At 40.0% G+C, this 27,866-nt stretch overlaps 1 protein-coding gene and 1 long non-coding RNA gene across 4 annotated transcripts; one reads left to right on the top strand and one right to left on the bottom strand.

Moving 5' to 3' along the window:
- Positions 1 to 1,098: 1,098 nt before the first annotated feature.
- Positions 1,099 to 8,080, top strand: LOC148369485 (uncharacterized). Its single transcript, XR_015850015.1, has 3 exons — positions 1,099 to 1,922; positions 6,959 to 7,347; positions 7,428 to 8,080. It is a non-coding gene; the product is annotated as an uncharacterized LOC148369485 (long non-coding RNA).
- mbd6 (methyl-CpG binding domain protein 6) lies at positions 2,162 to 27,866 on the bottom strand. 3 transcript variants are annotated; one of them, XM_088331507.1, is made up of 14 exons: positions 27,701 to 27,866; positions 26,580 to 26,790; positions 24,525 to 24,661; positions 23,935 to 24,037; positions 23,082 to 23,253; positions 19,983 to 22,280; positions 15,500 to 16,446; positions 12,080 to 12,188; positions 11,833 to 11,978; positions 10,781 to 10,952; positions 10,248 to 10,705; positions 9,204 to 9,256; positions 9,036 to 9,108; positions 2,162 to 6,436 (listed from the first exon to the last, which is right to left on the bottom strand). In XM_088331507.1, exons 3-14 carry the CDS (start codon positions 24,638 to 24,640, stop codon positions 6,365 to 6,367), a joined length of 4,719 nt encoding a protein of 1,572 aa, XP_088187633.1. In that variant the 5' UTR covers positions 24,641 to 24,661; positions 26,580 to 26,790; positions 27,701 to 27,866; the 3' UTR covers positions 2,162 to 6,364. The 3 variants fall into 3 exon arrangements, with proteins under 3 accessions (XP_088187633.1, XP_088187631.1, XP_088187632.1); XM_088331505.1 differs by having other exon boundaries at positions 10,248 to 10,952; XM_088331506.1 differs by lacking the exon at positions 27,701 to 27,866 and adding an exon at positions 27,362 to 27,582 and having other exon boundaries at positions 10,248 to 10,952.

Genomic DNA, 27,866 nt, shown 5'->3' with positions numbered 1-27,866 from the left:
GCTTGCGTGGGTTTCCTCCGGGCACTCTGGTTTCCTCCCACGTTCCAAAAACATGCATTTCAGGTGAATTGGCCGGTCCAAATTGTCCCTAGGTGTGAATAGGCGAATGAGTTGTCTGTCCCTGTGTGCCCTGCGATTGGCTGGCAACCAGTTCAGGGTGTCCCCTGCCCACTGCCCGGAGATGGCTGGGATGGGCTCCAGCCCCCCCGCGACCCTAATGAGGATAAGCGATACGGCTAATAAGATGAGATGAGACAATGATATGTCATCTTATACCAGTGACCGAGACTATCCGGATTCGAATCGAAAAAGGCAAGACGAGATTGGTTTGACGACAGCAAAAAAATTCCCTTACAAAAACTGCACATGCAAACCCCACACACGAAGGTTTGATCCCATGACCTCGGAACTGTGCCGCAGAGGCGCTAACCACACAACTGCCGTGCCACCCCACGATGAATGTCATGCAGTTCATTATCGAAACAAAATGTTAATTGACACTGATGTCGATATTCATAGGTTTAAAGGCTGCAAATAATGTTTGGTGATCTCATGATGAGACATTATATTGCATCGTTCACATGCATAAAAATGGTAAGCATTCGTTCCGGGAGCAAATCTGCCACGTCCAATATGGTGGTTTTGTTGCTGTAACAAAAGCACCTGCTCAAGGTAACATCGACATACATGTCTATAGCAGTATCCATCGCGTCACTATAACAGCTCAGCTGGGTATCAGCGTCATTCCTCACGCAACAGCTGCAGAATCTCTTCATCCTACAGTAAACGTCAACAACATGACTGCTAGGCAGGATGATGCAGCAACTTGTCATTGCATATTAGTGTCAATAAATTTGTTCAAACCAAAAAAAAATATATACGGCATCCACGATACACCCAGGTGACAACCCAAAATGATGAAAGAGCCAGATTGGAATAAAATAGAAAACCAGCAAAACTGTTTGGAGCCGCAAATTTTATATATATATATATATATATATATATATATATATATATATATATATATATATATACCATTTATTGCAGCCTGTTACCACTTGTACCACTTCTCAAGGTTTCTTGTTTTCTTCATGCTGAGGACTTCAGTTTTTCCTTGCCCGCATGTTGGTATAAGATCAGGGGGGGGGGTGTAATTGTAACCTGTGCAGTCCTTACATTTTGTGATTAAGGGCTACACCAATAAATGTGACTTGACTTTCAATTTATTGGTAGCATTTGGTGATATTTCTAAATACAAGCTATACATTTCTAAAAGGGAAGTTTTTCCCCAGTTAATCAGGTGGCCAGGGAGATGTCGCATAATCTAATACCTTTAAAGATTGCTCTCGATAGTATGAGATACCTGAGTGTTCTCATTACACATTCCGTACGCACCCAAAGCAAAAATTGTTTTGTAACTCTAATATTTGCAGTTAAATCAGACCTACAAGGACGGAGGGTAGGTAAAAATGGACCAGTTACCCAGGTACTTACAGTATATCTATTCTAATGGCTCCCAATATTTCTTCCGAAACCCTTTCCTTTTTCAAGCTTTAGGTTAAAATAAGGGCGGCACGGCGGCACACTAGTTGGCGAGTGTGTGGCACAGTTCTGAGGCCATAAGATCGAACTTCCTGTGTGGCGTTTGCATGTTCTCCCCGTGCTTGCGTGGGTTTCCTCCGGGCACTCCAGTTTCCTCCCACATTCCAAAAACATGCATGTCAGTTTAATTGTCCAGTCCCTAGGTGTGAATGAGTGAGTGAATCGTCTGTCTCTGTGTGCCCTGCCACTGGCTGGCAACCAGTCTGGGGTGTCCCCTGCCCGCTGCCAGAGGATAGCTGTGATGGGCTCCAACACCCCCGCGACCCTACTGAGGATAAGCGGTGCAGATAATGGATGGATGGAATCATAACCAACTAAAGGCAAGTTGAAACAAATATTAAATTAAGTCATCATCATTGTGAAAAATGTGACACATACAGTAGAGGCGAATCATTGCACTCTCAAATAATTAATCTGTAGTTCAGGGGAGTACCTTGACTGTGCCATAGATCTTAAAATACCAATCACATTTTAAATTGACTTGAATGTGGCTATTACATTTGTTCAAACATGTGTTTGTACCACTTGACCTGAGATGAAGAAAAAAATCAACCTCGAGTTCTGTAAATAGTTTTATTAAATAAAAAAAACACCTCCTGTATGAAAAAGGAAGCTACAGTCCACAATTTATTCAACATTTTTAAACATAAGTATTGAAATCCCAGGGGGTAAAATGAGAAAAATAATCCCAGAAAAATTCACAACTGCCTGCGGTCATCTTTTCTCTAAACAATATAAAATCATAAAACACATAGCTGTACATATATACATATCTCCAAGTGTATAGAAATTGCATAATTAGCGTTTTTTTGTGTGTGTGTGTGTTAAATACAGCTAGAGATGCCAGTATTTTTTTTTAATAAAGGGCAGTATAAGGATGTCAGTCCATAATTTACTTTTAGAAAAATTCAAATTAACAGAAGAATACCACAACTCCTGTTTATTAGGAACCCTCCATTGTTTGTTCATGATAAACAAGTATGCGTAGTGAATAGAAAAGAAAACTATGAATTAAAAAAAATAAAAAAAATCACACATCCTTCAAACAGCCCCTTTTGAAAGCTTAGTGCTTTCAAAGAATCGTGCCTTTATTTAAATTAGGGTCTCTTCTGTTACATGACCAGAATTCCAATGAAACCACCGGTGAGTGAGGGGCTCAGCAATTGCAAAGTTGTCCTACACAACATATTAAAAAAAGACATACATACATAAAACATACACTTTCCACAGAGATCATGGTTCAAGTAGATGTGCTTCATTGTGCCTCACAGTAACACAAATCTGAAAACAGTACTTGTTTTTGTGTGTGTGTGTGTGTGTGTGTGTGTGACACTGATATGAAGAGAACTGTGATCACATCAACACAATTTTTGCGTGAGCTACAACTTTTTCTGTTAAGTTTCTAGTAAATAATTTATCCCCCATACTAGAGCTCGTCCTATGCTTTGTTATTCATCGATTTCCAAGACCTTTGTTAACAACAGAGATATTAGTGCAGTTGGTTAAGAAGGATGAAAAACAACAACAAAAAACAGGTGGTGTGGGTAGGAGAAAGATGGAGCATACATGTTCTGTGCCTAATCAAATAACAGGAAACATTCAGTGCTTTTCAAAATAATAACAGTGCACTGTGACTAACCAGAATATTTTAGGAATTAGTATAGGTTTTACAGGACTGTCTCAGAAAATTAGAATATTGTGATAAAGTTCTTTATTTTCTATAATGCAATTAAAAAAACAAAAATGTCATACATTCTGGATTCATTACACATCAACTGAACTATTTCAAGCCTTTTATTATTTGAATATTGATGATTTTGGCTTACAGCTGAAAAAAACTCAAAAATCCTATCTCAAAATATTAGAATACTTCCTCAGACCAAGTAAAAAATAGTTTTATAACAGCAAAACTAAATCAAACATTTGAAAATGTCCATTGATGCACTCAGTACTTGGTTGGGAATCCTTTTGCACGGATTACTGCATCAATCCGGCGTGGCATGGAGGCAATCGGCCTGTGGCATTGCTGAGGTGTTATTGATGCCCAGGATGCTTCGATAGCGGCCTTCAGCTCATTTGCATTTGTAGGTCTGGTGTCTTTCATCTTCTTCTTAACTATACCCCACAAATTCTCGATGGGGTTCAGGTCAGGGGAATTAGCAGGCCAATCAAGGACAGTGATGCCATGGTCAGTGCACCAGTTACTGGTGGTTTTGGCACTGTGGGCAGGTGCCAGATCATGCTGGAAAATGAAATCCTCATCTCCATAGAGCTTTTCAGCAGATGGAAGCATGTAGTGCTCTAAAATCTCTTGGTACACAGTTGCATTTACTCTGGACTTGATGAAACACAGTGGACCAACACCAGCAGCTGACATGGCTCCCCAAACCATTGCTGACTGTGGGAACTTCACACTGGATTTCAAGCAACTTGGATTTTGCTCCTCTCCAGCCTTTCTCCAGACTCTGGCGCCTTGACTTTCAAATGAAATGCAAAACTTGCTTTCGTCTGAAAAGAGGACTTTGGACCACTCTGCAACTGTCCAGTGCTTCTTCTCCATAGCCCAAGTCAGACGCTTCTTCCGTTGTCTTGAGTTCAGAAGTGGCTTGACCACGGGAATACGGCTATTGTAGCCCATTTCCCGGACACGTCTGTGAACTGTGGCTTTTGATACCTGGACTCCAGCTTCAGCCCATTGTCTTTGAAGCTCCCCCAAATTCTGGAAGCGGCTCTTCTTCACAATTTTGTTAAGGCTGCGGTCATCTCTCTTGGTTGTGCAGCGTTTCCGGCCACATTTTTCCCTTCCAACAGACTTTTTGTGGATATGCTTTGAAACTGCACTCTGTGAACAGCCTGCTCTTTGAGAAATTTATTTTTGTGTCTTACCCTCCTGATGGAGGGTATCAATGATGGTCCCCTGGACAGCAGTCAGATTAGCAGTCTTCCCCATACTTGTGATTTAGTTTACTGAACCAAGCTGAGTGTTTTTAAGGCTCAGGAAACCCTCGCAAGGTGTTTCGAGTTAATTAGATGATTCAGGTGATTAGTTGAATAGCCTACTTGTATACTTTTTCATGATATTCTAATATTTTGAGATAGGATTTTTTAGTTTTCTTAAGCTGTAAGCCAAATTCAGCAATATTAAAATAATAAAAGGCTTGAAATAGTTCAGTTGATGTGTAATGAATCCAGAATGTATGACATTTTTGTTTTTTTAATTGCATTACAGAAAATAAAGAACTTTATCACAATATTCTAATTTTCTGAGACAGTCCTGTATTGTTACAAGCCGAACAAGTAATAATAGGCATGTTCTGAAGGCTGTGCCATTGAGCAAACAGTTCAAAGCGGTGTGTTAAAAAATAGTGTCTGAAGCTGACTGGACAAACTCAACACTATTTTGTATTTCCAAAAAAGATTTAGCAATCGAAAATAGTTGCATGACCACAGTCTTTTTACAACTGCTTCTGTGTGGCATAGAATCAACCAACTTGTGGCACCTTTTAGTTGTTATTTCACTCCATGATTGCTTAACAACATTCCACAATGCAATGACATTTCTTGTTTACTTCACAAACAGCATTTTTGATATCACCCCAAAAGTTCTCGATTGAATCGAGATCTGGGGATTGGGCCGGCTACTCTAACATTTTATTGGTTTGGGACCAATACTTTGCTCGTCTACTGGTGTGTTTGGGGTCATTTTCTTGTTGAAACACCCATTTTAAGGGCATGTCTACTTCAGCACAAGTCAATATAACCTCTTCAAGTATCTTGACATACACAAACTGATCCGTGATATACGATACATGGGCCCAACAGCAGAGTAGGGGAAACATGCCAAGACCAGCATACTTGCACCACCATGCTTCACTGTCTTCAATATGTACGGAGGTTTGAAAACAGAGTTTTGGGGTCATCTCTTACACAGTCTGTGGCCCCTGGAGGTAAAAAGGATAATTTTACTTCCATCAGTCCATAAAATGTTCCTCCCCTTTTCCTTAGGCCAGTTAATGTGTTATCTGGCTAATTTTAAACTCCTCTGCACATGTGTTTTGTTTTTAAAAGAGGGACTTTGCGTGGGATTTTTTAAAGGAAATTTGCTTCACACGGAGGTCTTCTCTCACAGCACTTACAGGTAACTGCAGACTGTTTAACCGTCCTGGAGCTGATCATTGGATGAGCCTTTGCCATTCTGGTTATTTTCCGGTCCATTTTAATAGTTGTCTTCCGTTATCTTCCACATGTCTCTGGTTTTTCTACCCAGAGACCCATTATTAGACATCATTTTAGCTGAACAGCAAACACTTTTTTTGCACCTTTTTATAGGTTCTTCCCTCTCTAATCAAGTATCAAATAATGTCGTCGTTCAAAGCAGTGTCTTGAATGACCCATTTTCCTTAAGTGCATGTTCATTATCCTTGAATAGGCGCCACCCGATTCACATCAGTTTTTTTTTTCCTTCCCAAAAATTGATTAACTAAGAGATTGGTTGCCACATTGCTATTTTTTTAACACACCCTTTTAAACTATTTTCCCAACACACCCTTTTAAACTATTTTCCCATTTCCACAGTCTTCGGAGAGTGCCCATTATGAATGCTGGGTCTTGTTTGTTTTCGTATAATTCACTGCACCGAATGCTAACCTGTCTGGCATGTAACGATAAAAAATATCCTAAAAAAAGAGAGATATAGTCATATTGCACTGCTATTATTTTGAACAGCACTGTATGTGAATGGTGAACAGCTGAGATTGACTGATCACTGCCTTAGAGACCTTGCCCCTCGCCTCCTTCTGCCTCGAATTGTAGTATCAGGATTTAACATGGCCGTCTGAAACAAGACGGAAAAAAATGTATTCAAAGTTAAAAAACCAAAATACAAATTACAGAGAATTCTGGAATACAAGCCTCCACTATTTTTATACATTTTAAACACTGCAGCTTTATTTTTTCACGGTGCACTTTTAACACAGATTACCCAGCTGTGGTACCTGTTGGGGCCTAACGTCACAAAGTAACAGGTTGTGCAGATATTAAGACACTCGTTTGTTGACTTTTCCTCAGCTTTAAAATTTTATTAACTACTGCAGCAGTCAATATTAATTGAATAAGGAATTTCTATGTATGCAAGAGTGGGAAAAAAAAACAAACATTAGGAATACTCAAGGTACTGTACAGACTAAAATTCAGAAGTCCATAGAATCACAACAGCCTGCGAAATGCTGAGCCATACGACTGATCGTACACGGATTTCCAAATTCTAAAACATGCAAAAGGAAATAGTATACTGTTTTTGCATAAAATTTATAAATATCTCTTCAGTATATTCTAATTATTTCCATTTTGAAGACAGCATGTCTCGTCTTTGTCATCCTGAGATGTGACATCATCGGAGGAACACCAGCACCCTAGCAGGCCAGTAACCATACTCGTTTACCTGTTACTTAGTCTAAGAGGTTACGAGTGTTAATGCCAAGTTTTGGTGTTTTTGTGTTGAGAACAAAACAGGAAGCCTTCGGCATCCCCGACGCAAACTGGGAGCTACCTGGACAATAATAGACCAACAGCGACACACGAGGCGAAAATCAAACATAAAGCCACAATTGCTTACCTAAAACGAAGGAAAAGCAAAGAAGGAACACTCGCTTTCTCGCCGCAAGTAAACCCCACAAAGCTGTTGGAGGTCAAAGCACGCAACTTGGGAAAAACAAGGCCCCCAGTGTAGGCAAAGTTCAAAATTATGTAAGCAAAAATGATCTGTATGCAATCGCTTTAAACAATTGCCTTCTGTTTTGGAGCTGCCTCACATGTTGTGTTAACAGGATTCGCCATGTTAAAAGTGACGTGTTCCTTCAATGACATCACAGCTACAGAGAAAGAGCTGGATCGGTCAACTTTGAGACTCACTTTTTCAAGTCTCCCGGTGCATGGAATTTATTTGCAACATATCTGCAAAATTGTGGGTAGGAACACTGCATGTTCTGTGCCTAACTAAAAAAAGAGGTATTTTTGAATACCTTTACGCATTCCTTGCACACATGACAAAGTGTTGGTAGTATGAGCACAATTTTCTGTTGTGTGTATTGGACAAGTACAACCTAGTGGCGCCCATCCCTCTCCAGGCCAACATATGTTTCGACCTGTCACATATTAGGCAAAATATACCCAATAATTGGTTACCTGTTGCTACAATATTCAATCAGCCGACATTACTTGATAGAAAGATTCCAAGCATTTCTGTGGAATTATATTTTTTTGTAGGAGTAGCAATACTTGGTCTCCTCTCTATCGCTCATGTGCGAAAGGGATGGGGAAGCTTAAGATCAGTTGCAAGTTTCAACTTGTCACAGGTTGGTGCGATTGTGTGGGCTCCTGAATTTAAGTCAGGACAGTAATTGAGTTTTGTTATGGAAATGTTTTCTTGCACTCCAGAGTATATGTTAATGCCAATTTAATAATAAATTGTAATATTGACTGCTTCTCTAGTTTTTTTTGCTAGTAGATTGACAGCTGCTGACACAGACCACAAACACGTGTCTTAATCGTGGCAAAATGTGTTACTTTTTTGTACTAGACATTTCTCGCTAATTTTATAGGTACAAAATGGACAAAAATAAGTTTGGCTGAAAATCCGGTCTGTTTGTGCAAAAAGTAAGTTGCATTTCTTCTTAAATTTGCACATGCGGCTTTTAACCAGGTGGGTTCTTAGACAAGAATTTACAGTAAATCCAGGTTGGTTGTCACAAAAGATATCACAAACCAAATTGCAAATTTTCCCCTTTGAATTTGGCCCTATGGTAAACCAGCACATCAACGTTCAGTTTCTGAAGAATTTGCCATGTATAGTACATGTGAATAAAGAGCACGGCAACGAGTGGTGACAATACCCCAGCTCACAAGACCCTGAGTATCTCACAGTTCCTGGTCAAAAAGAGAATGGGCACATTGGAGCAATCTTCCAACTCACCTGACCTGGCAGCAAGGGACATTTTTCCTCTTTCCCAATAAAAAGTTGGTCATCCACGCGTTTTGAAGAAGCAGACAACATCAAGATGGCAATGACGGCAGAAGTGCGGGAGATGCCTGAAGAATCCTTTGAGTAGTGAAGGAAGATGTGGTAGAGAGTGCCAGGAAGTGCCAGGAGAGTGCCGTACACTAGCATGATTACTAGAAGAACTTGAAGTTTGAATTTGAAATCTTTTGTGACACCAGTCCTAGAATCTTTCTGAAACATCTCATATAGTACTTCATAAAACTAAAATCAAGGAATTGTTTATGCGACGAATTCCTTTAATTCATGACATTGGTAAAATATATTGTTTCTTGAAGGTTAGGGTTAGGCTAACATTGACCTTTAATAAGGCAACACCTTCATCCCAATATATTAATCACTTGTGCTGCAACCAGTTCCATCGAAAAATGAGTTATACCGTAGCAGCCTTTGTTTCTTCGAGTGCTCCTGTAGCATCCATGTCTCTGAAGTCTTCCAACACATTCTGCAGCCTGATGCAGAAATTATGAAACAGTAAAACGTTAACATGAAAGATGGTTTAGGGAAATGGAACCAAAAGTAGAACTCTCTTTACAACGCAGCTTACGTTTGTTTTCTTTTCCTCCCGCGACGAGTTAGAGACACAGTTGCTGATTGTTCCTTGGTGACAAAGAAAAGAAGAAAAAAGCTTAACGCCGAATTGTGTAGTGGCACCATCCAGTGGCTCATTTTTAGTACACTTGGGTGAGTTTTGGAGCAATCGGAGACCAACTTTGATAGAAAAAATGTAAATGCCTACATTTGTGAATAGTCATCCATTAAGAGAGTCTCATTGTTTCAGTAATTTATATACACCATTACGAGCAGCGAACATTTTCTGTGACAGCAGTCAGCAGCCACCGGGCCGCAGACCGGTACTAGGCCCTGGGTGGTTTTCTATTTAACCCATTTTTTGTTTTAGTGACACTGCTTTGTTTCAGACAGAGCTTTAATAGGGTCTTTGAGGTGGGTAGGTTTTAATTAAAATCAGTGTGGTTTGTATTGGCGGGCGCAATTGCCTGTCAGCCGTACAACTGTCACATTGGAAACAAAGATTTCCACCTGCCAAAAATAATGTAGTATGCATTAAATTAAACTTTTGCGCTTATAGCCAATCGGCAAGGAGAGCGGTCAAGTATGTCACGGTAGTTTGTAAACAAACTGAAAAAACTTTGGCATTGGGAGTTTGAGGATGCATGGATCCCCAAGTCAAAAACATGACATAGTTACCACATAACATCAACAAGGTTTTCGGGAGGTTGGTTTATTTGGTCAGTTTGTATTTTTAAAAGAATGAATTTGATTTTTGTGTGATGTTACAAGGACATCAAAATGTTCCACATGTTTACGCAGTGGATTTCCGCCGTTTATTCTAACTTATTTTATTATTATAATTGCTAAAATTGTTGTTATTATCATTTTAGAAAATGTACAAACATGTTAAATGCTACCCTTGGACCAGGCTGTGAAAATATTGTCAGAGAATGTAACGGTCCATTACACAGAAAAGGTTGAGGAGCACTGTTCTATAACACATAGTGTATTTGGTGAAGTATGGAAGTTGAGCATGAAAATTATGTAGCTATTTTGAAAGAGCAAAGGCAACACTTACCCTTCCCTGTTCACTGTGGAGCATAGTGCTTGTTGTATTGTCACAAGGCCTCCCACTGCAACCATCCCTGGGACTCAGATAACTCACTTGTCTTTCTATCCCAGTACAGTCAGTTTTAGCTTCCTCCAAGTAAATGGATGGCAAAGGGGGCTCTGGATGGGTCTGTCCTTCAACCATAACCGCTTTTCTTTGTAAAGGTGATACTGCCACATCCTCAATGGGTTTTGGAGTACCCTGGGCAGGTGAATGTGCTGCTGCTTCCAAGCTGAGGCGTGACAAGTCTGGATTTCGCAGGGAGCAAGCCCGGCGCGGGCTCAGGGAGACTGGTGCACTTGCCTGGTGCTGACTTTGGACAGGAGTGGAAAAAGTGTGGTGTTCCATTGGGAATGTGACAGGTGGTAAGGCACAGAAAGGTGACGTCGGGTCAGAAGGCCCAGAGTGGATCCCATCTTCCTGCTCTTTAGCGTTAATTTGAAGGAAGGAGGTATAAATTGTATCCATGAAAGAGGTATAGGGGTCGATCACCGGTTTACCGTCAAATACTCGCTGTGGCGGTTGCCTCTGTTCTTGAGAAGGCGTTGGAGCAGGACTAGCAACCTTCCCAGGAGAAACCTGAGCAGCTGGGATTTCAATATGGGGAGCGGGGCTCCCTGTATCCAGACATGAATCAGACTTCTCTGCCACAGAGGACGGTGCCAGATTTAGCTATGGGGAGAAATCAATAATAGAAATTAAAATTAAACACGTTACCCAATCTGTAAAGTGGACATACCAAATACACTTTTACTTGTGATTGCTTTCAAGACAGACCTAAATTAGAAGCTCTACTTCTGAGCATATTTGACACCCCAGACAAGACAGTTGCTGACAATATGTGGCAATTACTGTATTTCCTAGACTACAAGGCGCACCCAAAAAAACCAAATTGGCCAGAAATTTGAACGTGTGCCTCATAATCCAGTGTTCCTTATATGCAGACAAAATTAGAAATTCATTACCATATTCGCAAATTTATTGATCAGTCTACCGCTGACCACTATGGCATAACATTGGTAGCAACCGGGATCGAACCAAATAGGAAGGATAAGGGACATGAATGATTGTTGACATTTACATGTCTTTATATCAACAGAAATCGAACCCGGATGGTAGCGGGGCAAATGCCAGACCCTATCCACTAGACAACTAGATACTATGTTTTAGTGCTCCCCAACCTTTTCTGCACACGGACTGGTTAAACGTCTGACAATATTCTCATGGTTAAGCCCAAATATACCATCAACAATTTGATACTCTGACTGAAAACAGTGTGATGAGATAACGCCTAACGTCTTTTTGTGTGCCGTCTGTATCCCTAGTCGTCTAGTGGCTATGATCCAGTGTGCTCCACGCCACGATCCAGGTTCGATTCCTGTTGCGACCAATGCTATGCATTGTGATCAATTATATATTTTGACTAATTAATCAACACACAAATACGGTACTCTTTTTTTATTTGTTGTGCAATCCTAGCCCTTACTCTAGTAGTAATTCAATTCAATTTGTAGTAAGGTGCGGTTAAATATTGAGAAAATAGAGTACTTACGTGAATGTTGTTGAGCAAGTTAATGGTCCCATCAGGACCTTGCAGAAGAGGCATGCTCATAGATGAAGTCTGGACTGAGGGTAGGAGGATGGAACTAGCTCCAATGCCAACCATATTATGGAGCCCAGCTATACCAGACACATCGCCTACAAAGCCACAGTCCATAAATACCATATTAAGAAAATGTTAGGACACATTAATGTTAAAAATATGTATTTTTGTAACTTCAGACTATGGACAAGCTTACCCAACACAGAATGGTTAAGCAAAGTGGGAAGTAATTGCTGGAGAATGGGGTTTTCCTTCCCTTGGAGAGATAGGGGGATAAGCGTGTCCACAACAGCATCAGACAGTTCCTGTTAGAATAAAATCCATTACTCATCTATGTTTGTTCCACGTCGGTACTTGCGATTTTGTTCTTTTCTTTTGCTATGCAAATTTGTTTTCACGGATACATCATGGACTTGTGTTTGGAAAGATTATCATAGTTCAGATTTCAAGGTTCTTGGTGACCGCAAGTGTTTCTGTTTGCTCGATGATAACTTTCTGTTTCATGTTGCAGAGGTTTGCACAAGTTTTATTGGGTTGTGACATGATTGAAATGTATGGCTGTGGAAATATATTCAATAAGTCAAATAGTCCATTTTAATGGAATCATGAGAGAAATAAGTCTTATTTATAACCTTTATATGATTGCATGAACAATATTATGTACTTAAGATATTTTTTTTAATTTAGGCTTTAATTCCTAATTATTACTAATGCTCATTTATTTCCTACATATTATAGCATTTGTAACAAGTTGTCACCTACAGTGCATCCGGAAAGTATTCACAGAGCTTCACTTTTTCCACATTTTGTTATGTTACAGCCTCATTCCAAATTGTATTAATTTAATCTCTTATCTCAAAATTCTACACAAAATACTCCATTACGACAATGTGAAAACGTTTTTTTTTTTTACTTTTTTGAATTTATTAAAAAAACGAAGGAAATCACATTTACATAAGTATTCACAGCCTTTGCTTAATACTTTGTTGATCCACCTTTGGCAGCAAATACAGCCTCAAGTCTTTTTGAATATGATCCCACAAGTTTAGCACACCTATCAGGTTGGATGGGAGACGTTTGTGCACAGCCATTTTCAGATCTCTCCAGAGATGTTCGATCAGATTCAAGTCTGGACTCTGGCTGGGCCACTCCAGGACATTCATGGAGTGGTTCTGAAGCCAATCTTCTGAGATCTTGGCTGTGTGCTTTGGGTCGTTGTCCTGCTGAAAAATGAACCTTCGCCCCAGCCTGAGGTCAAGAGCGCTCTGGAGCAGGTTTTCATCCAGGATATCTCTATGCATTCATTTTTCCTTCTATCCTGACTAGTCTGCCAGTTCCTGCTTCTGAAAAACATCCCCACAGCATGATGCTGCCACCACCATGCTTCACTGTAGGGATGGTATTGGCCTGGTGATGAGCGGTGCCTTGTTTCCTCCAAACATGGCGCCTGGCATTCACACCAAATAGTTCAATCTTTGTCTCATCAGACCAGAGAATTTTGTTTCTCATGGTCGGAGAGTCATTCAGGTGCTTTTGGGCAAATTCCAGACGGGCTTCCATGTTCCTTTTACTAGGGAGTAGCTTTCGTCCTCCCGCTCTACCATACAGGCCTGATTAGTGGATTGCTGCAGAGATCGTTGTCCTTCTGGAAGGCTCTCCTCTCACCACAGAGGAACGCTGGAGCTCTGACAGAGTGACCATCGGGTTCTTGGTCACCTCCCTGACTAAGGCCCTTCTTCCCCGATTGCTCAGTTTAGAAGGCCGGCCAGCTCTAGGCAGAGTCCTGGTGGTTCCAAATGTCTTCCATTTACGAATAATGGAGGCCACTGTGCTCATTGGGACCTTCAAAGCAGCAGAAATTTTTCTGTATCCTTCCCCAGATTTGTGCCTCAAGACAATTCTGTCTCACTGGTCTACAGACAGTTCTTTTAAATTCATGCTTGGTGTTTGTGCTCTGACATAAACATTCAACTATGGGACCTTATATATACAGGTGTGTGCCTTTCCAAATCATGTCCAATCAACTGAATTTACTGCAGGTGGACTCCAATTAAGCTGTAGAAAGATCTCAAGGATGATCAGTTGAAAAAAAGATGCACCTGAGCTCAATTTTGAGCTTCATGGCAAAGGCTGTGAATACTTATGTAAATGTGATTTCTTAGTTTTCTAGTCAAGTCAAGTCAAATTTATTTATATAGCCCTTAATCACAAAAATATCTCAAAGGACTGCACAGGATTACAGTTACAAAATTACACAATTACCTGATCTTAAACCAGCATGCGGGCAAGGAAAACTCAAAAACCTCAGTGTGAGGAGAAAAGAGAAACCTTGAGAAAGGACCTCACATGTGGTAATCCCCCTTCCAGGATTGACCAGGGTGAATTACACTTAGCATTACTGTACACATAATAGTAAACATTTATCTATTTATAATTAATTCAAAAAAAGTAAAAAAAAAACCATTTTCACATTGTCATAATGGAGTAGTTTGTGTAGAATTTTGAGATAATAGATTAAATTAATAAAATTTGAAATGAGGCTGTAACATAACAAAATGTGGAAAAAGTGAAGCGCTGTGAATACTTTCCGGATGCACTGTACACCACCATATTGCTACCTGCCAGTAAACCATTTATTAACATCCAAAGCTTCATAGCCAAAATAAAAAGGTAGGTAAGTTGTTTTTTTCTTATTCTTACTGCTTTTAACATATCAAAAATGTGCTTCATATCTTTTAAAACATTCGTTTTTATTAAACTATATTGAGTTTGTATGTTCTCCTCGTGCTTGCGTGGGTTTCCTCCGGGCACTCCGGTTTCCTCCCACATTCCAAAGACATGCATTTCAGGTGGATTGGCCGGTCCAAATTGTCCCTAGGTGTGAATGAGCGAGCGAGTTGTCTGTCCCTGTGTGCCCTGCGATTGGCTGGGAACCAGTTGAGGGTGTCCCCTGCCCACTGCCCGAAGATAGCTGGGATGGGCTCCAGCACCCCCGCGACCCTACTGAGGATAAGCGGTGCAGATAATGAGATGAGATAATGGTCAATAATTTCAATAAACAATGTTCAGGGGAAAAAAGATGCTATGCTACTGCACAACGAAGACCAATGGTGGGATTTTTACACATTATAAAGGGGTTTGAATAAACTCATAAAGATAATGCAAATTAAAGTAACATTTGCATTATTTGTACTAATTAATGGATATGGATAGTGACTAGACAACATTGAGAAAATCGATTGATGTAATATCTAATTTTACATTTTATCATCACCATTAAATACAAAAATCATAGAAAATAAACGACAACGCAATAGAGAATGAAGGCACTAAGGTAGGACTCCAAATTGGGGTGTTTGACAAAGAGCAATTATTTTATTGTATTTGATTGTTTAAAGTTTGTGTATGAATAAATAAATATGATCAATGTGTAAGTCGTTTCACAGTGTGTCCCTGTAAATCTTCCACTTAGATCACTAAAATTCAAGGTCCATTGTCGCTGAACTTTTGGTTAAAAATAGTTAGCCAAGAGTCTTTCACTCTGCATAAAGCAAGGTTGATGTAAGGAAACCCTCAGAAGTAAAAGAGGAAATTATTTAGGAAGAAGGGAGCCTACCTGAGGTTGGGTATTCTGAACAGATGTTAACTGGGTATGGGGTAGGTCAGCTGAAAGGAGAGAGGGGCTAAATGGCAGGAAGGAAGCAGGGTGTGGAGAAATTCCTGCAGGAAGAAGCACAGACTGCAGAGCTTGAACGGTCCCCTCTGTTCCAGGTGGGAAAGTAAGGCCCTGTGTAACTTCCAAGAGCCCTGGACCAGGAAGCGTTGATGGATCTAAAAGCGCAGCAGCCTTGTCTAATGTGAGTCCCTCCAAAGTGGCAGGAATCTGTGGTGATTGCTGCAGAGGACCCTCCAAGTTGACCTGACCCAATTGATTCAGTCCGGATAGGGGCAGCAAAGGCTGCTGGTGTTGCCCAAGCAGCAAGGACGCCATTAGCAGAGATTGGAGGCTTTGTTTTTCTATTTGACCCAAATCAGATTCCTGTCCTGTGGCAGAAGTTGAAGATGGAGGCAGGATTGGGTTTAAAAGACCCAATAGATTCAGGGGCAAGTCCCCTTGCACTCCGCTTAACAGGGGTAACAATGGAAAGAGAGTATTACTGTTTATTTGTTGCGGCTTGTGTTGATCCTGGGTTTGTTGCTGTGTTTCTGGCTGTGCCGATAATGGCTGTTGCTCTCCAAGATTGTGGGTTGCAGCAGTCGAGGGAGGTACCTGTGCATTTTGCCCACCCAACCACATCCCTCCAAGGTGTAAAGAGGAAAGGACAGTAGGGTCCAAAATAGATGGCAGGCCTCCTGTAGAAGAAAGCAGCTGGAGGAGCTGATCTTGGTTCATGAAAGGGAAAGCCTCAGCCAGAGGTAAAGGGGCTGTCGAGTCACTTATAGGTGAAAGTGTATGAAGAGTGTCTCCTCCCAGCTGAGATGAACTGATTATCTCCGAGCTTGTGAGTGGCAGGGGTTTTGTTGATGTTGAGTTCAAGTCTCGATGTCCAGAATCACCAGGACCTGAAAAGTCAAAGGCGAAGATGTCTTAGCCATTGTGTAAATGAACATATAACTGGGATATTTCCTATTGTTTTGTTATTGTACAGCAGGGAGCATGTGTATACAGTCGTATGCAAAGGTTTGGGCACCCCTAATCATTTTCAAGATTTTCCTTTATAAATCAGTAGTTGTTTGGATACGCAATTTGAGATAAATATATCAAATACCAGACAAACGCAGTGATATTGGAGAAGTGAAATTAAGTTCATGGGATTTACAGAAAGTGTGCAATAGTTACTTAAGTAAAAGTAGGCAGGTGCATAAATTTGGGCACCCTTGTTGTTTTATTGATTTGAATACCTTTAGCACTAATTTTTGGAACACAACATTTGTTTGGTAAGCTCATTGACCCTTGACCTACATACACAGGTGAAGCCAATCATGAGAAAGGGTATTTAAGGTAGCCAGTTGCAAGATGTTCTCCTCTTTGCATTTTCTCTGAAGAGTGACAACATAGGAGCCTCAGAACAACTGTCAAATGACCTGAAAACAAAGATTGATCAACATCAAGGTTTAGGGGAAGGATACAAAAAGCTAGCTCAGAGATTTCAGCTGTCAGTTTCCACTGTGAGGAACATAGTGAGGAAATGGAATCCACAGGCACAGTTTTAGTTAGGGCCCGGAGTGGCAGGCCAAGAAAAATCTCAGATAAGCAAAGGCGAAGGATGTTGAGAACTGTTAAACTCAACCCACAGACCAGCTCCAAAGACTTTCAACATGATCTTGCTGCAGATGGTGTCACTGCGCATCATTCAACTATTCAGTGCACTTTGTACAAGGAGAGGCCTTTTCTGCACACATGCCATAAACTGTCGCTTGAGGTATGCTAAGGCACATTTGGACAAGGAAGCTTTATTTTGGAATAAGGTCCTGTGGACGGAAGAAACCAAAAATGAGTTATCTGGACATAACAAGGGGTGGTATGCATGGCAGAAGAAGAACACAGCATTCCAAGACAAACACTTGCTACCCACATTAAAATTTGGTGGTGGTTCCATCATGCTTTGAGGCTGTGTGGCCAGTGCAGGTACTGGCAATCTTGTTAAAGTTAAAGGTTGCATGGATTCCAGTGAGTATCAGCAGATTCTCGCAAACAATGTTTTAAAATCAGTGACAAAGCTGAAGTTGCGCTGGGGCTGGATACTTCAACAACGACCCCAAACACAGCTCAGATTCTACTAAGGCATTCATGCAGAGGAAGTTGGATCCCAAAGCCAAAAAAACATAATAAGTTTAAAGTGTGTCTTACTTTGCAAACAGTATAGGCAGGGGAGTCCGGTTTAAAAAAAAAACCCCGAATTGTTTACACCACAAGATTCACTGCAACCAGGGTTTCATTCTCAATAAAAATACATTACATATGGCAATTATAGTACATCAAATGAAGGCTATTTGTGTATAATTAGTTGTGATCGTGGATGTCATAGTGTACATTGATTCGTCTCAGGTGTTGGTGACTTTTGCATCCGCTTTAACAAACGCATTTTGTAGAATACGATCGCGCTTTATTGTTTTAATAAACGCGTTATGGACAACGATTGCTTAATTGTTTTAATTAGCTCGGTTTAATGTTTTAATAAACTTATTATGTAGAATACGATCGCTTTTGTCAGAAGCGCAGCAGAATGCGCGTTCACGCGAGGGGGGGAGGATTTTGAAGAGGAGTCGGATTTAGGCACTACACCGTACCTGGACACAGCGCGTTTTACTCTACCCGCCTTTTCAGACTCGTCCTTGAATTCATGTTCATGTTTCGTCTCGTAATGACGTTTAACACTTGAAGTGCGAGGTACAATACTCTCGAGGCATAATGCACAAACAGCACGGTCATTTTTTGCAGAAAAACCCAGTCATCTGTCCACGCTGGCTGAAAAGAACGAGATTCGTTCATTTATCACGCGCCGGTGTTTCTGTGGGAGGGTTAAAACACAGATCTCTCCTCTGCGAGGCACCGCGCAGACACACGCTCACCTTAAAGCCGCTAAACAACACAGCGCACAATGAAAATGTATAAATTTCAGGTATGTGCGCATTAAAAAAAAAAAATCATTACTTTGCCGTGCGCTTGCGTGTCACTGGTTAACCCCTCGCGTGCCAGTGCTGGCACGCATGTCATAGGTTGCCGACCCCTGGTTTAGAGGCTGTTATTTCTGCAAAAGGAGGATCTACTAAATATTGATGGACTTTTTCTGTTGGGGTGCCCAAATTTATGCACCTGCCTACCTTTGTTTAGGCAATTATTGCACATTTTTTGTAAATCCAATAAACTTCATTTCATTTCTCAGATATCACTGTGTTTGTCTGTTATATGATATATTTAACTGAAAATGCTGATCCTAACCACCAATGATTTATAAAGGAAAATCTTGAAAATGATCAGGGGGTTTCAAACTTTTGCATATGACTGTATTTTGGAATACACCATAAGCCCTGGAGTGAAAATTTGAAGATTAAGAGGGAGAAATATGCATTATTGTGTGATGACAACTTTCAGTTTTCCTATTGTTGTTAATCCCTCCTTAATGCTAAAGTGGGCTAACAAATTCAGGGTCAGTTTAACTGATATTAATTTAAAGTCTACTTACATCACATTCGGTGTGTTGTTCGATAGGTCGTGATCCTTAGTGCACCATATAGGTTATTGAGTGGAAAGGAATCCTTATAAGGGGGAGCAATAGTCTAATGCAGGGGTGGCGAACAAGTGGCTCTTTGCCTCATCATATTTTCTATATACTGTGGCTCTTTGCCTTGTTTCATGTTTAGTTTTTTTGTGAGTGTGTATTGAGGGGTGGACACTTTCCTTGAAATGAACACAAGAACAATACTTGTTGTATTGTAAGGAGAGGAGTGTGTTATGGGAAATAATATGTTTTTAATTGTGTGTGTCTGTCTGTAATGGCAGGTCAGTGCGTGGTGTGCCTCTTTGACTCTCACAGATAAAAATGTCGACTCTTTGTGTTAAACTTGTTCGCCACCCCTGGTCTAATGGCCTAGTTCAGTTGGCAATTATGCCCAAGTGAGCATTCCAAGGGCCAGATATAAACAAACAAAAATCAACCGAGTAATTTTATATCTGACCATTAATGGTGTAATACCCCTTTTTAATGACGAGCAACTCATTGATACAAGCCCACTACACAAATGACAAACATTTTCACTGAAAAAAATGACGGACAAAGGCAAAAGTGTGTCTTTGTGGTTAAGTATTCTCTTACTGCTACATGTTTTGATTTCCATAATCCATTCGATTCATACCAAAACGATCAGTCAATTTGAAAAAAGTGTTTCATGTTGCAATCTTTTTAATTTAAATGGTGTCCTAAGGCTATAAAAAATGGCCAAAAACCTTTAGCTGTTTTAAGACATACAATAAAGCTAATGGTTCAACTTTTCTTTGGAAGGATTTTCCAAGTGTTAGATTAGGATCGACAAAACGTGCAATACATTTTACATTAAAAATGAACATTTATATACATAAATCATTTGAGTTGTATTACCTGCAGTGTTATTTTCTGGGGAAGACATCACCACCTCGGTTGTATGGTCAGCTGAGCTGGATTCCTCCTGTCGTACTGAGGAGGACGCTGCAAGAAGGGCTAAAACATGGTTGCTAAGATCAAGAGGCTTTGGTGAGGTGGCTCGTGCTGCAGAAGAACTGCCTTGAGAGTGATTTAGGGTTGCTGTGGAAGTGTTACTGAACATCCGTTGTGGCGATGCTTCTGGGGAAAGTGCCTGAGAAACAGTGTCAGATGCTGCAATGTCATTCTCGGTTGAATAATGGCTTTCGAACAGAGTGGACGTCACATGTACGGATGGGCTGCTGCTCTTGTGCAAAGCTGTATTTGAACGTGACATAATTCCGGAAGAAGAATGACTTTGTACAGGACTTGAACTCTGAGCTTGTGACTGCACTGGTCTGAAATGCATGGAATTGCGAGAGGGGGAACACATCTCTGGTAATAAGGGTATCCTATTAGTGTTACTCGTTCGGCATGGCGATGGAGGATGCAGGTTACCACGGGAATGAGAGGAGGGTGAAAGGGTGGGGCTCTGAGTCTTTGTGTGACCACCACCTTCTGCAGACAACAATACTAAATGAGCTGAAGGAAGGTTCGAAGCTGAGGATGCAGCCTTGGCATTCTGTACACTCATTAAGTGCAAAAGGGCAGAGAGGGGCTGGGTTTGAGTATCCATGCTAATTGGTGTTGGCGCCAAACTTATATCCAAGGCTTCTGCATGTTGAGTTCCTGAAAGATGTGGTGTTGGTTTGGAGGTTGACCCCAATGGTATATGCGGGTGCTGCTCAATTGTTACACTCTTCTGGTTTTGCCCATCTAAGGTAGGAGTAGAATGAGGGAAAGCTAAAGATGATAGGTTCATAACAGTAGATGATACACAGTCTGCTGGCAGCTTCTTCAGCGGGGCATTGGTGTCTTCAGTCATGCTGGGAACAGTGGGAGATCGCCGTCGCCTTTTCCTGTGCGATACATTTTGCTCTATTTTTGGGGGCAATTGGGGCAAGGCAGGAGCTAAAGACTGGGCCAACGAGTGGGATGAAGGAAAAAGGACAGAAGAGGCTGCAGCTAGAGGGGGATAGTGAGGCCTAGAAGCGGCAACAGGTGAAGAAAGGTGGCGTTTTTTTAAAGTGCTATATGTTACCTTTGTAGACTGTTGTTGTTGCGCCTCTGTCAAGACTTTAGAGGAAGAGGACACACTGGTTTGGCCGCAGGCAACGTTTAAGCCCTGGCCTTGGGTTACTTTGTTAGCAAGCTGAGCTTTAGCAGCTGCAGAAAGGAGACTGCTAGCAGGAAACGAAGTTGAGGGGGGCAGTTGGCCTTGATGACTGTGGTGGTTTAGAAATGTCCCCAAAGTGGAGCTGCACATCATTGCAGTGTTCAAACCAAAACCAGGCTGGACTGTGCTGGCAGTCGCTGTATTACTTGAAGGTTTCAGCAATGGAGCATTAAAACTGTGGCTAGTTTGGTTGGTCAATAAGTTGGGATTTGTGGGGTTTGAGAGGAGGTTGTTATTAGTGCTACTGTTACCAGAGTTCTTAAACTGCTCCAGGATGTCTCCCAGCTTAAATTTGAAGATATGGGGGCTGGGGCTTGGTGAACCACATGGGATAGGGGAATGTGGAGAGGAAGAACAAGACTTCCTCCTACGTGACAGATCACTTGAAGCCAATCCTTCAACTGATGCAGTCAAGCTTCCACCCTGGTCGGGGCCATGAGAGGGCGAAGCAGAAGGGTGGCGGGAGCGCAGCGAATGTGATACGCAGTTCAAGTTATGAACTGAGGGAGAGAAGCTAGGAGAAGAAGAAAGGGGAGGGTCTCCACCTTTGAGCCCATGTGGATGTAGTGCTTGGGTCTGAGATACTCTTCCAGATCTTGACTTAAGAAGAGGAGAAGCAGGAGTTTCAGGTGTTTGGGCAAATGTTTGACACTGAGTGACAGTCTGAGGGTTTGGAGTACTGGGCGACCTTTGGGAAACATGATAAGCAGGGCTACTGCAATTGTTAAAGGGCACAGTATGAGGAAGAGGAGAATGGTGAGCCCTTTGCAAAGAATCAGGGAGATTGGGAGTGTTGGCCCCTGTGTGAGGACCTGGGGAAGAGCCATTATGAGGATAAATAAACTTCTGAGAGGAATTTGGGCTGGGACAAAGATTATGGTGAGGGTTATTTTGAATTTTTGCACGAGTTGGATGAAACTTGTGATGGTAAGTGCCTCTGTCATTCTCCAGCTCAATAAGAGACCTCTTTGGGTTGCAATTGCTCATGCCTTTGCTCACTTCTGCGAAGGAAAGAAATAAACAGACAAAATCATATGCAAATTATAAAACATTGTCATGTTAAGTTAAATGTATTTGTATAGCCCTTAATCAAAACATGTCTTAAAGGACTGCACATGTTACAATGACACCATCCCCTGATCTTAAACCAACATGAAGGCAAGGACAAACTCAAAAACCTCAGCATGAGGAAACTAAGAAACCTTGAGAAGGGGGCTCACAGGTGGTAATATTCCTTCCAGGATGACCAGGGCACAAATTGTTGCTTTTTATGACAAGTATGTAGGGCTTAAATGCTCAATGTGGTATTATGTTATCTATTGTTACACTTTTTCCTACTTAAACTCTTACACAGCAGTAAATCATGTTCATTGGGTAGGGCCAGAAAGTGTTAATGGCTGATGGGACATTATTCTATTTGGAGACTGGCCATTGAGACACAATGATTTAATGAGACCATCATACATATTTGTTAACTGCACAGGTTAAAAGCCTCATTACGAAGGCTTCGGATAAGTTAAAATAAGTTTTGCAAGCTGCACAGACGTTCATTGAAATTGAAATTTGAATTTACAGCAGAAATCAACTAAGAATACAAATGAAAACCCCAGAAGCAGGCACTTCTGGTCTGTTTTGACAAACACTGTTCAATATGTGTCATTTGTTTGTAACTTTAAATTTTCAGGGAAATAAAGGGTAAGCCACTGCTTATATTTTAAAGTAATCTGTGATACCATTCAAAACATAAACTGTAGAAAGCCAACTATCAATTTGAACACCAAGAGGAAGTTGGCAGGAGTTACCTGGGTTATGAAGTTGACCAAAAGGTAACTGTGATGCTTGCATACTGCGACACAGAGCAGCCATTGCTACCACTTTCCTGCGATGGTTGCACAGTTTGGTCATGTCCTGCTCTGTTTTGCCTAAAGGTTGCTTCTGCTGCTCCACCTTTACTCCTAATGTAAAGTTGAAAACCTGTCAGAAAGGACAAAATATTTAAATTTATATTACACTGTTATACCAGCATTTTTCTGTTTTTTTTCTCCGATTTAAAAAACATACTGCAATGTCTAAACAATAGACAATCAATTGGACAGATATAGGGAAGCTATAGTTATATTTTTAAATGCCTGACAAAAACGATTTAATTTGAATGGCATTTAACATCATATGACTATAATGACCTATGAACTAATCATGGATAGATCAGGTCAAATCAAGTTAAGTCACATTTGTTTGTATAGCCCTATCACAAAATGTCTCAAAGGACTGCACAGGTTACAATTACACCATCCTGTAATCGTATGTTTGTTGTCCAACGTCAGTCTATAAAAGATATTCTGATGCCATTCTCCCAGACCTTATTCAAGGCCTTAATTTATTCTGGGACTGCACAGAACATGATGTGCTCGAAGAAATTCTGGCCATGAGTCTCTTTGAAATCTTTGTGCTACTTGAACAACAATGAGCTTCAATGCCTTATGCTACCACCTATGACAACAATAATGGTCTTGTGGTCACAGAAATTTAAAAAGATCAAAGGAGTTTGTCTTAATGGACTTAAGGTGTGATTTACTTGGAATTAAAATGTGAATATTTTTTGATGTTTCGAGAGAAGTCAATAACAAATCAACTATTTTGAAAACACATATTTACCTTGTTGATGACAAGCGGACACTCCAGACCACATTTACAGGTGCCATCAGTCAAAAGATAGTTCTTCACCTCTTCCAGAGAGGACAGGGAAGTGCCACTGGGGCTACAAAAAATATACATGCAAGGACTTAAAATGAGTATTTATTGACTTGTATCTGGAATGCCATCAAATGTACTCAATGATACTATTAAAACACAACAAACATTTTGTTGGTTACACGACTTTTGGCATAATTTTAGAAAATAATCTTATGTATTCCCAACATAATGGAGTCACAAAGGAATCTTAAATTCAAGTTGAAAAAGGTTGTACAGTACAAACAACAATGAGTTTAAATGTCCTACAAGGCAGAAAGATGAGGTGTCAAAGTTAGGATTTGAATGGTTTATGATTAACATTTTATGTAATGAATAAGTAATATGTCACTTTAGCAGGATTCCAATTGTCAGAATAAATCGTTGCAGGATTGGATATGTAAGATTTGAGCCCTTTGACACCATGTTCAGGAGCCTTTAAATTATTTTCTTGCTGTTGCCTGAATATTGAATGGATCTATTTTATTCACATTGCATTTAGCATAATAACGCACCTGACATACACCACCCGACCGTTATGCACGTTCCTTTGCCACCCAATGGGAATGTGAATGGCAGCAGTGACTAACCCATCCTTGTCCCCACTGCCAGCATCACTTCCTCCCATCATTCTGTAGCTGTTGACTGCCAGCTGCTTGGTATACAGAAAACAAATGTTGGTTAATTGATAGTTAGTTCATATTAGGGAAGCATTTAAAAAACATCAATGGCTTTTTACGTTTTACTGTTGATTGAAGCGGTATGCTAAGAGAAATTCTTAACCAAGTGGTCTGGTGCCCTATTGGGCAGTGGGGGAATCTATTCCACGACACCATTCTTGTTTGATTACAAGAACAAAAAACAAAAACATTACACTAATCCAAATGCTTGATTGTTTACACACGCAAAGATACATAAAAAAAATAAAAAAAAATGAAAACATATATATATATATATATATATATATATATATATATATATATATATATATATATAAAGCATTTTAATAATTAATAAAGACAAATTCATTTTAAACTATAATACATTGTATTTATTATATTGTTCTCTAGCTCTGCCACACTTAAATTATTGTGCAGGAGTCTGGGACAATAATTACAAAAGTTCACTACAGCCCCCTTTTATCCTTCAAAAACGTGCAATTAGAACCATACACAGGGTAGGATATCGAGATCATACTAATATTTTATTCCTGCAGTCCAAATTATTAAAATTAAATGATTTAGTAAAATTTTTCACTGCACAATTGCTATTTAAGGTCAACAAAAACATAGTGCCAGAAAACATCCATAAATTATTCATTCGGAAATAAGGAAATTGTAACTTAAGGGGCTGTAGTAAAATCATAATACCAAAGGTGAGAACCCCACCAGGAAAAGTATGTGTGTGTGTGTGGAGTCAAACTTTGGAACAATTTACAAGACGAGATCAAACAATTTCCAACTATTCACTTGTTCAAATTTAAATACAAAAAAACACTCCTGGCGGAATACAGGGATGAAGAAAATCGGGTATGAGTGATACGAGTGCGTCTAAAAATATGATTAACTTTGTGTTATTGTTGTTATACCATAACTGTTATTATTAATACAATTGTTGTTATATAATTGGTGTATTTAATAGGGAAGATGAAAAGGGTAGGGAATATAAGCATTTGCTTCTGACTACCCCTTTTCAAACATATTATGTAATATTATTTTGTTGTTGTGTTATTGTTTTTGTTCTGTTTTTATTTTAATGTTCGAATAAAGTTTTAACTCATTCTTTCATATATATATATATATATATATATATATATATATATATATATAAGTGGTGTTTGCTTAGCTTTTGGTTACCTCAGAGTAAAGAAAATAGAAAGAGAGAGAAAAAAAAAAAATCAATTGTACAGGAAAAAACATCTTTTTTGTAGTTATTTTAAAAAATAAAATCTCACTTTATTATGGCAAATTACATTTTCTGCACTGAGGAATGACATTTTTACCAGTTTAACACAAACTTAAAGTTAAACATGTATGATTAAACGTAGAGATATGACGACTCCTTTTATTCAACTAATAACTTTGTTAGCTGTACGCCAAATTTATATCTAATGGATACAGTATATGCTCACACAGATTATTGTAGCACCTTTTTCTTAAAGTAGGGAGTTTGTTATTTTATTGGTAGAAAAAAAAACAATTAACAGGACTTTCCAATACAGTTATTAACGTTCAAGAGTCCGTAAAGAATTTGAAAAAAATATTTTTATGAAAAAAAAAAAGATCAAAACATGTATTCCTACTCCAAAAACAAATTATTTTGTTACTGCTTGCTTAATGTTTATGTCTGGCATTAACATGACTGCCAACTGCAGAATTGAAAAGACTTGTTATTTGTTGTATAAATAATTTATAATGTTGAGAGTTTGAGCCTAGCACAATTAAATTCACATAGCAGTTCTAACAGAACAATGTGCATACTTGTTTATTTTGGATATTTGTTTGTAATAATACAAAATCCCAACCCAATAAAGCATGTCGCATAAAAGATCAGGATAACAATGTCCATACCTTGTCATCTTTGGGAAGCCAGGCTCAGACTCGCTATGGTATTGACTGTAAACTGAACATGATGGTAGGTTAGAAGCACACAGACAGCCAGTTAACGGGACTCAATGTCTGAAGTGTCCCCAGTGAGGCCAATCCTTTGCTCAGAGAGGTGAACGCTGCAGATGTTTATTCAGTTCACATCTGAGGAGGGGCTAAAATGAAAATGATGAGCCTGTAACAGAAAAGTGGAGGTGGATTATGTAATATAGGAAGTCCCACGGTTGCAGCGTGAAGATCATTAAGCACATTTCTAAATCGCATCTACATCAGATCACCGGAAATGAAATGCACTTCTCTACGACAGTTCATTTTATGTTGCAGCTATTTTAAGATTTGAGGGTGTGTTAAAGTATAGGCCTATGCTTTGGTTGGTGTCCAGTAGCAACAACAAAATGATTTTTAAAAGCGCACACTCTAACAGTGCAACCGCAGTTTAATGTTCATCAACTATAATATAAATACATCCAGGAAGAGAAGATCTGTGGTAATAACAGAGGCTAAACACTACGGTTAATTCAGCAAGCTAAAATGCTAAGCTAACAGCTAAGCTAGCAACCGCATCCACTTCGTAGTGTTGTCGTGACAGCTGTCAGGCGCCCTAAACTCTTGCACAATTGGCTATGATAATGTGCAAGAAATATAACACGGAACTGCACGACAGACGCGCACATTTAAATACAGCAGATAGATTGATCGCTAAAGAACATGAAGGTTGCGTTGCACGCCACGGTGAACCTATCTACCTCTGTTGGCGAAGTTTGGAATTCTTCCCTTTGCTGGCTCGCGGGAGAATCAAGTTAGCTGGCTAGCTAATGAACGCTTTTTGACGGATGCAATGTTGATATAAAGAAACACACTGAGCGTAGCTTGCGTCTTCGTGCGACAAGCGGCCGACGTGTGAACAACGTGTATTTGTTCAATTTACAAACAAAGGGCAATAACGCCTGCATTAGACTACTCCCCGGGTAACGGGGATTCCGGTTAGCATAGAGCTTAGCGAACCACAGCTAGCTGACTGAATTTACCTGATTTGGAGTGTCCCGACAAGAGTAGAGTCTGTCTCGCTGCCGGTTTGAACTTACCCAAGGCGTTGTTTTTGTCTCACTTCTTCTGGGCCATTTTGCACACAGACTCATTCCGATAACCATTGCAAGCCATGCAATCCAGAATTCACAGTTGCCTTGTATGTGTATTTATTTTTTTTACCTAACATTCCCAGTTTGGGAAAAAAAAATGGAGTTTCCTTTC

This window comes from Urocampus carinirostris, chromosome 3, assembly GCF_059441175.1.
Source record: "Urocampus carinirostris isolate Australia breed hairy pipefish chromosome 3, RoL_Ucar_1.0, whole genome shotgun sequence".
In the NCBI taxonomy this organism is placed as follows: domain Eukaryota; kingdom Metazoa; phylum Chordata; class Actinopteri; order Syngnathiformes; family Syngnathidae; genus Urocampus; species Urocampus carinirostris.
The sequence above is the reverse complement of the archived record's forward strand: the minus strand, read 5'-3'. Positions and strand labels throughout refer to the sequence as shown.

Bases quoted from the DNA above. Each gene is read 5' to 3' on its own strand.
- mbd6 (XM_088331505.1), bottom strand. From the start codon at position 24,640: ATGATGGGAGGAAGTGATGCTGGCAGTGGGGACAAGGATGGGTTAGTC. The intron at 23,254-23,934 runs GTAAATATGTGT...CCTTTCTGACAG, and splicing joins GTCCGCTTGTCATCAACAAG to GTTTTCAACTTTACATTAGG. The intron at 10,953-11,832 runs GTAAGTACTCTA...TTCTCCCCATAG, and splicing joins ACTTGCTCAACAACATTCAC to CTAAATCTGGCACCGTCCTC.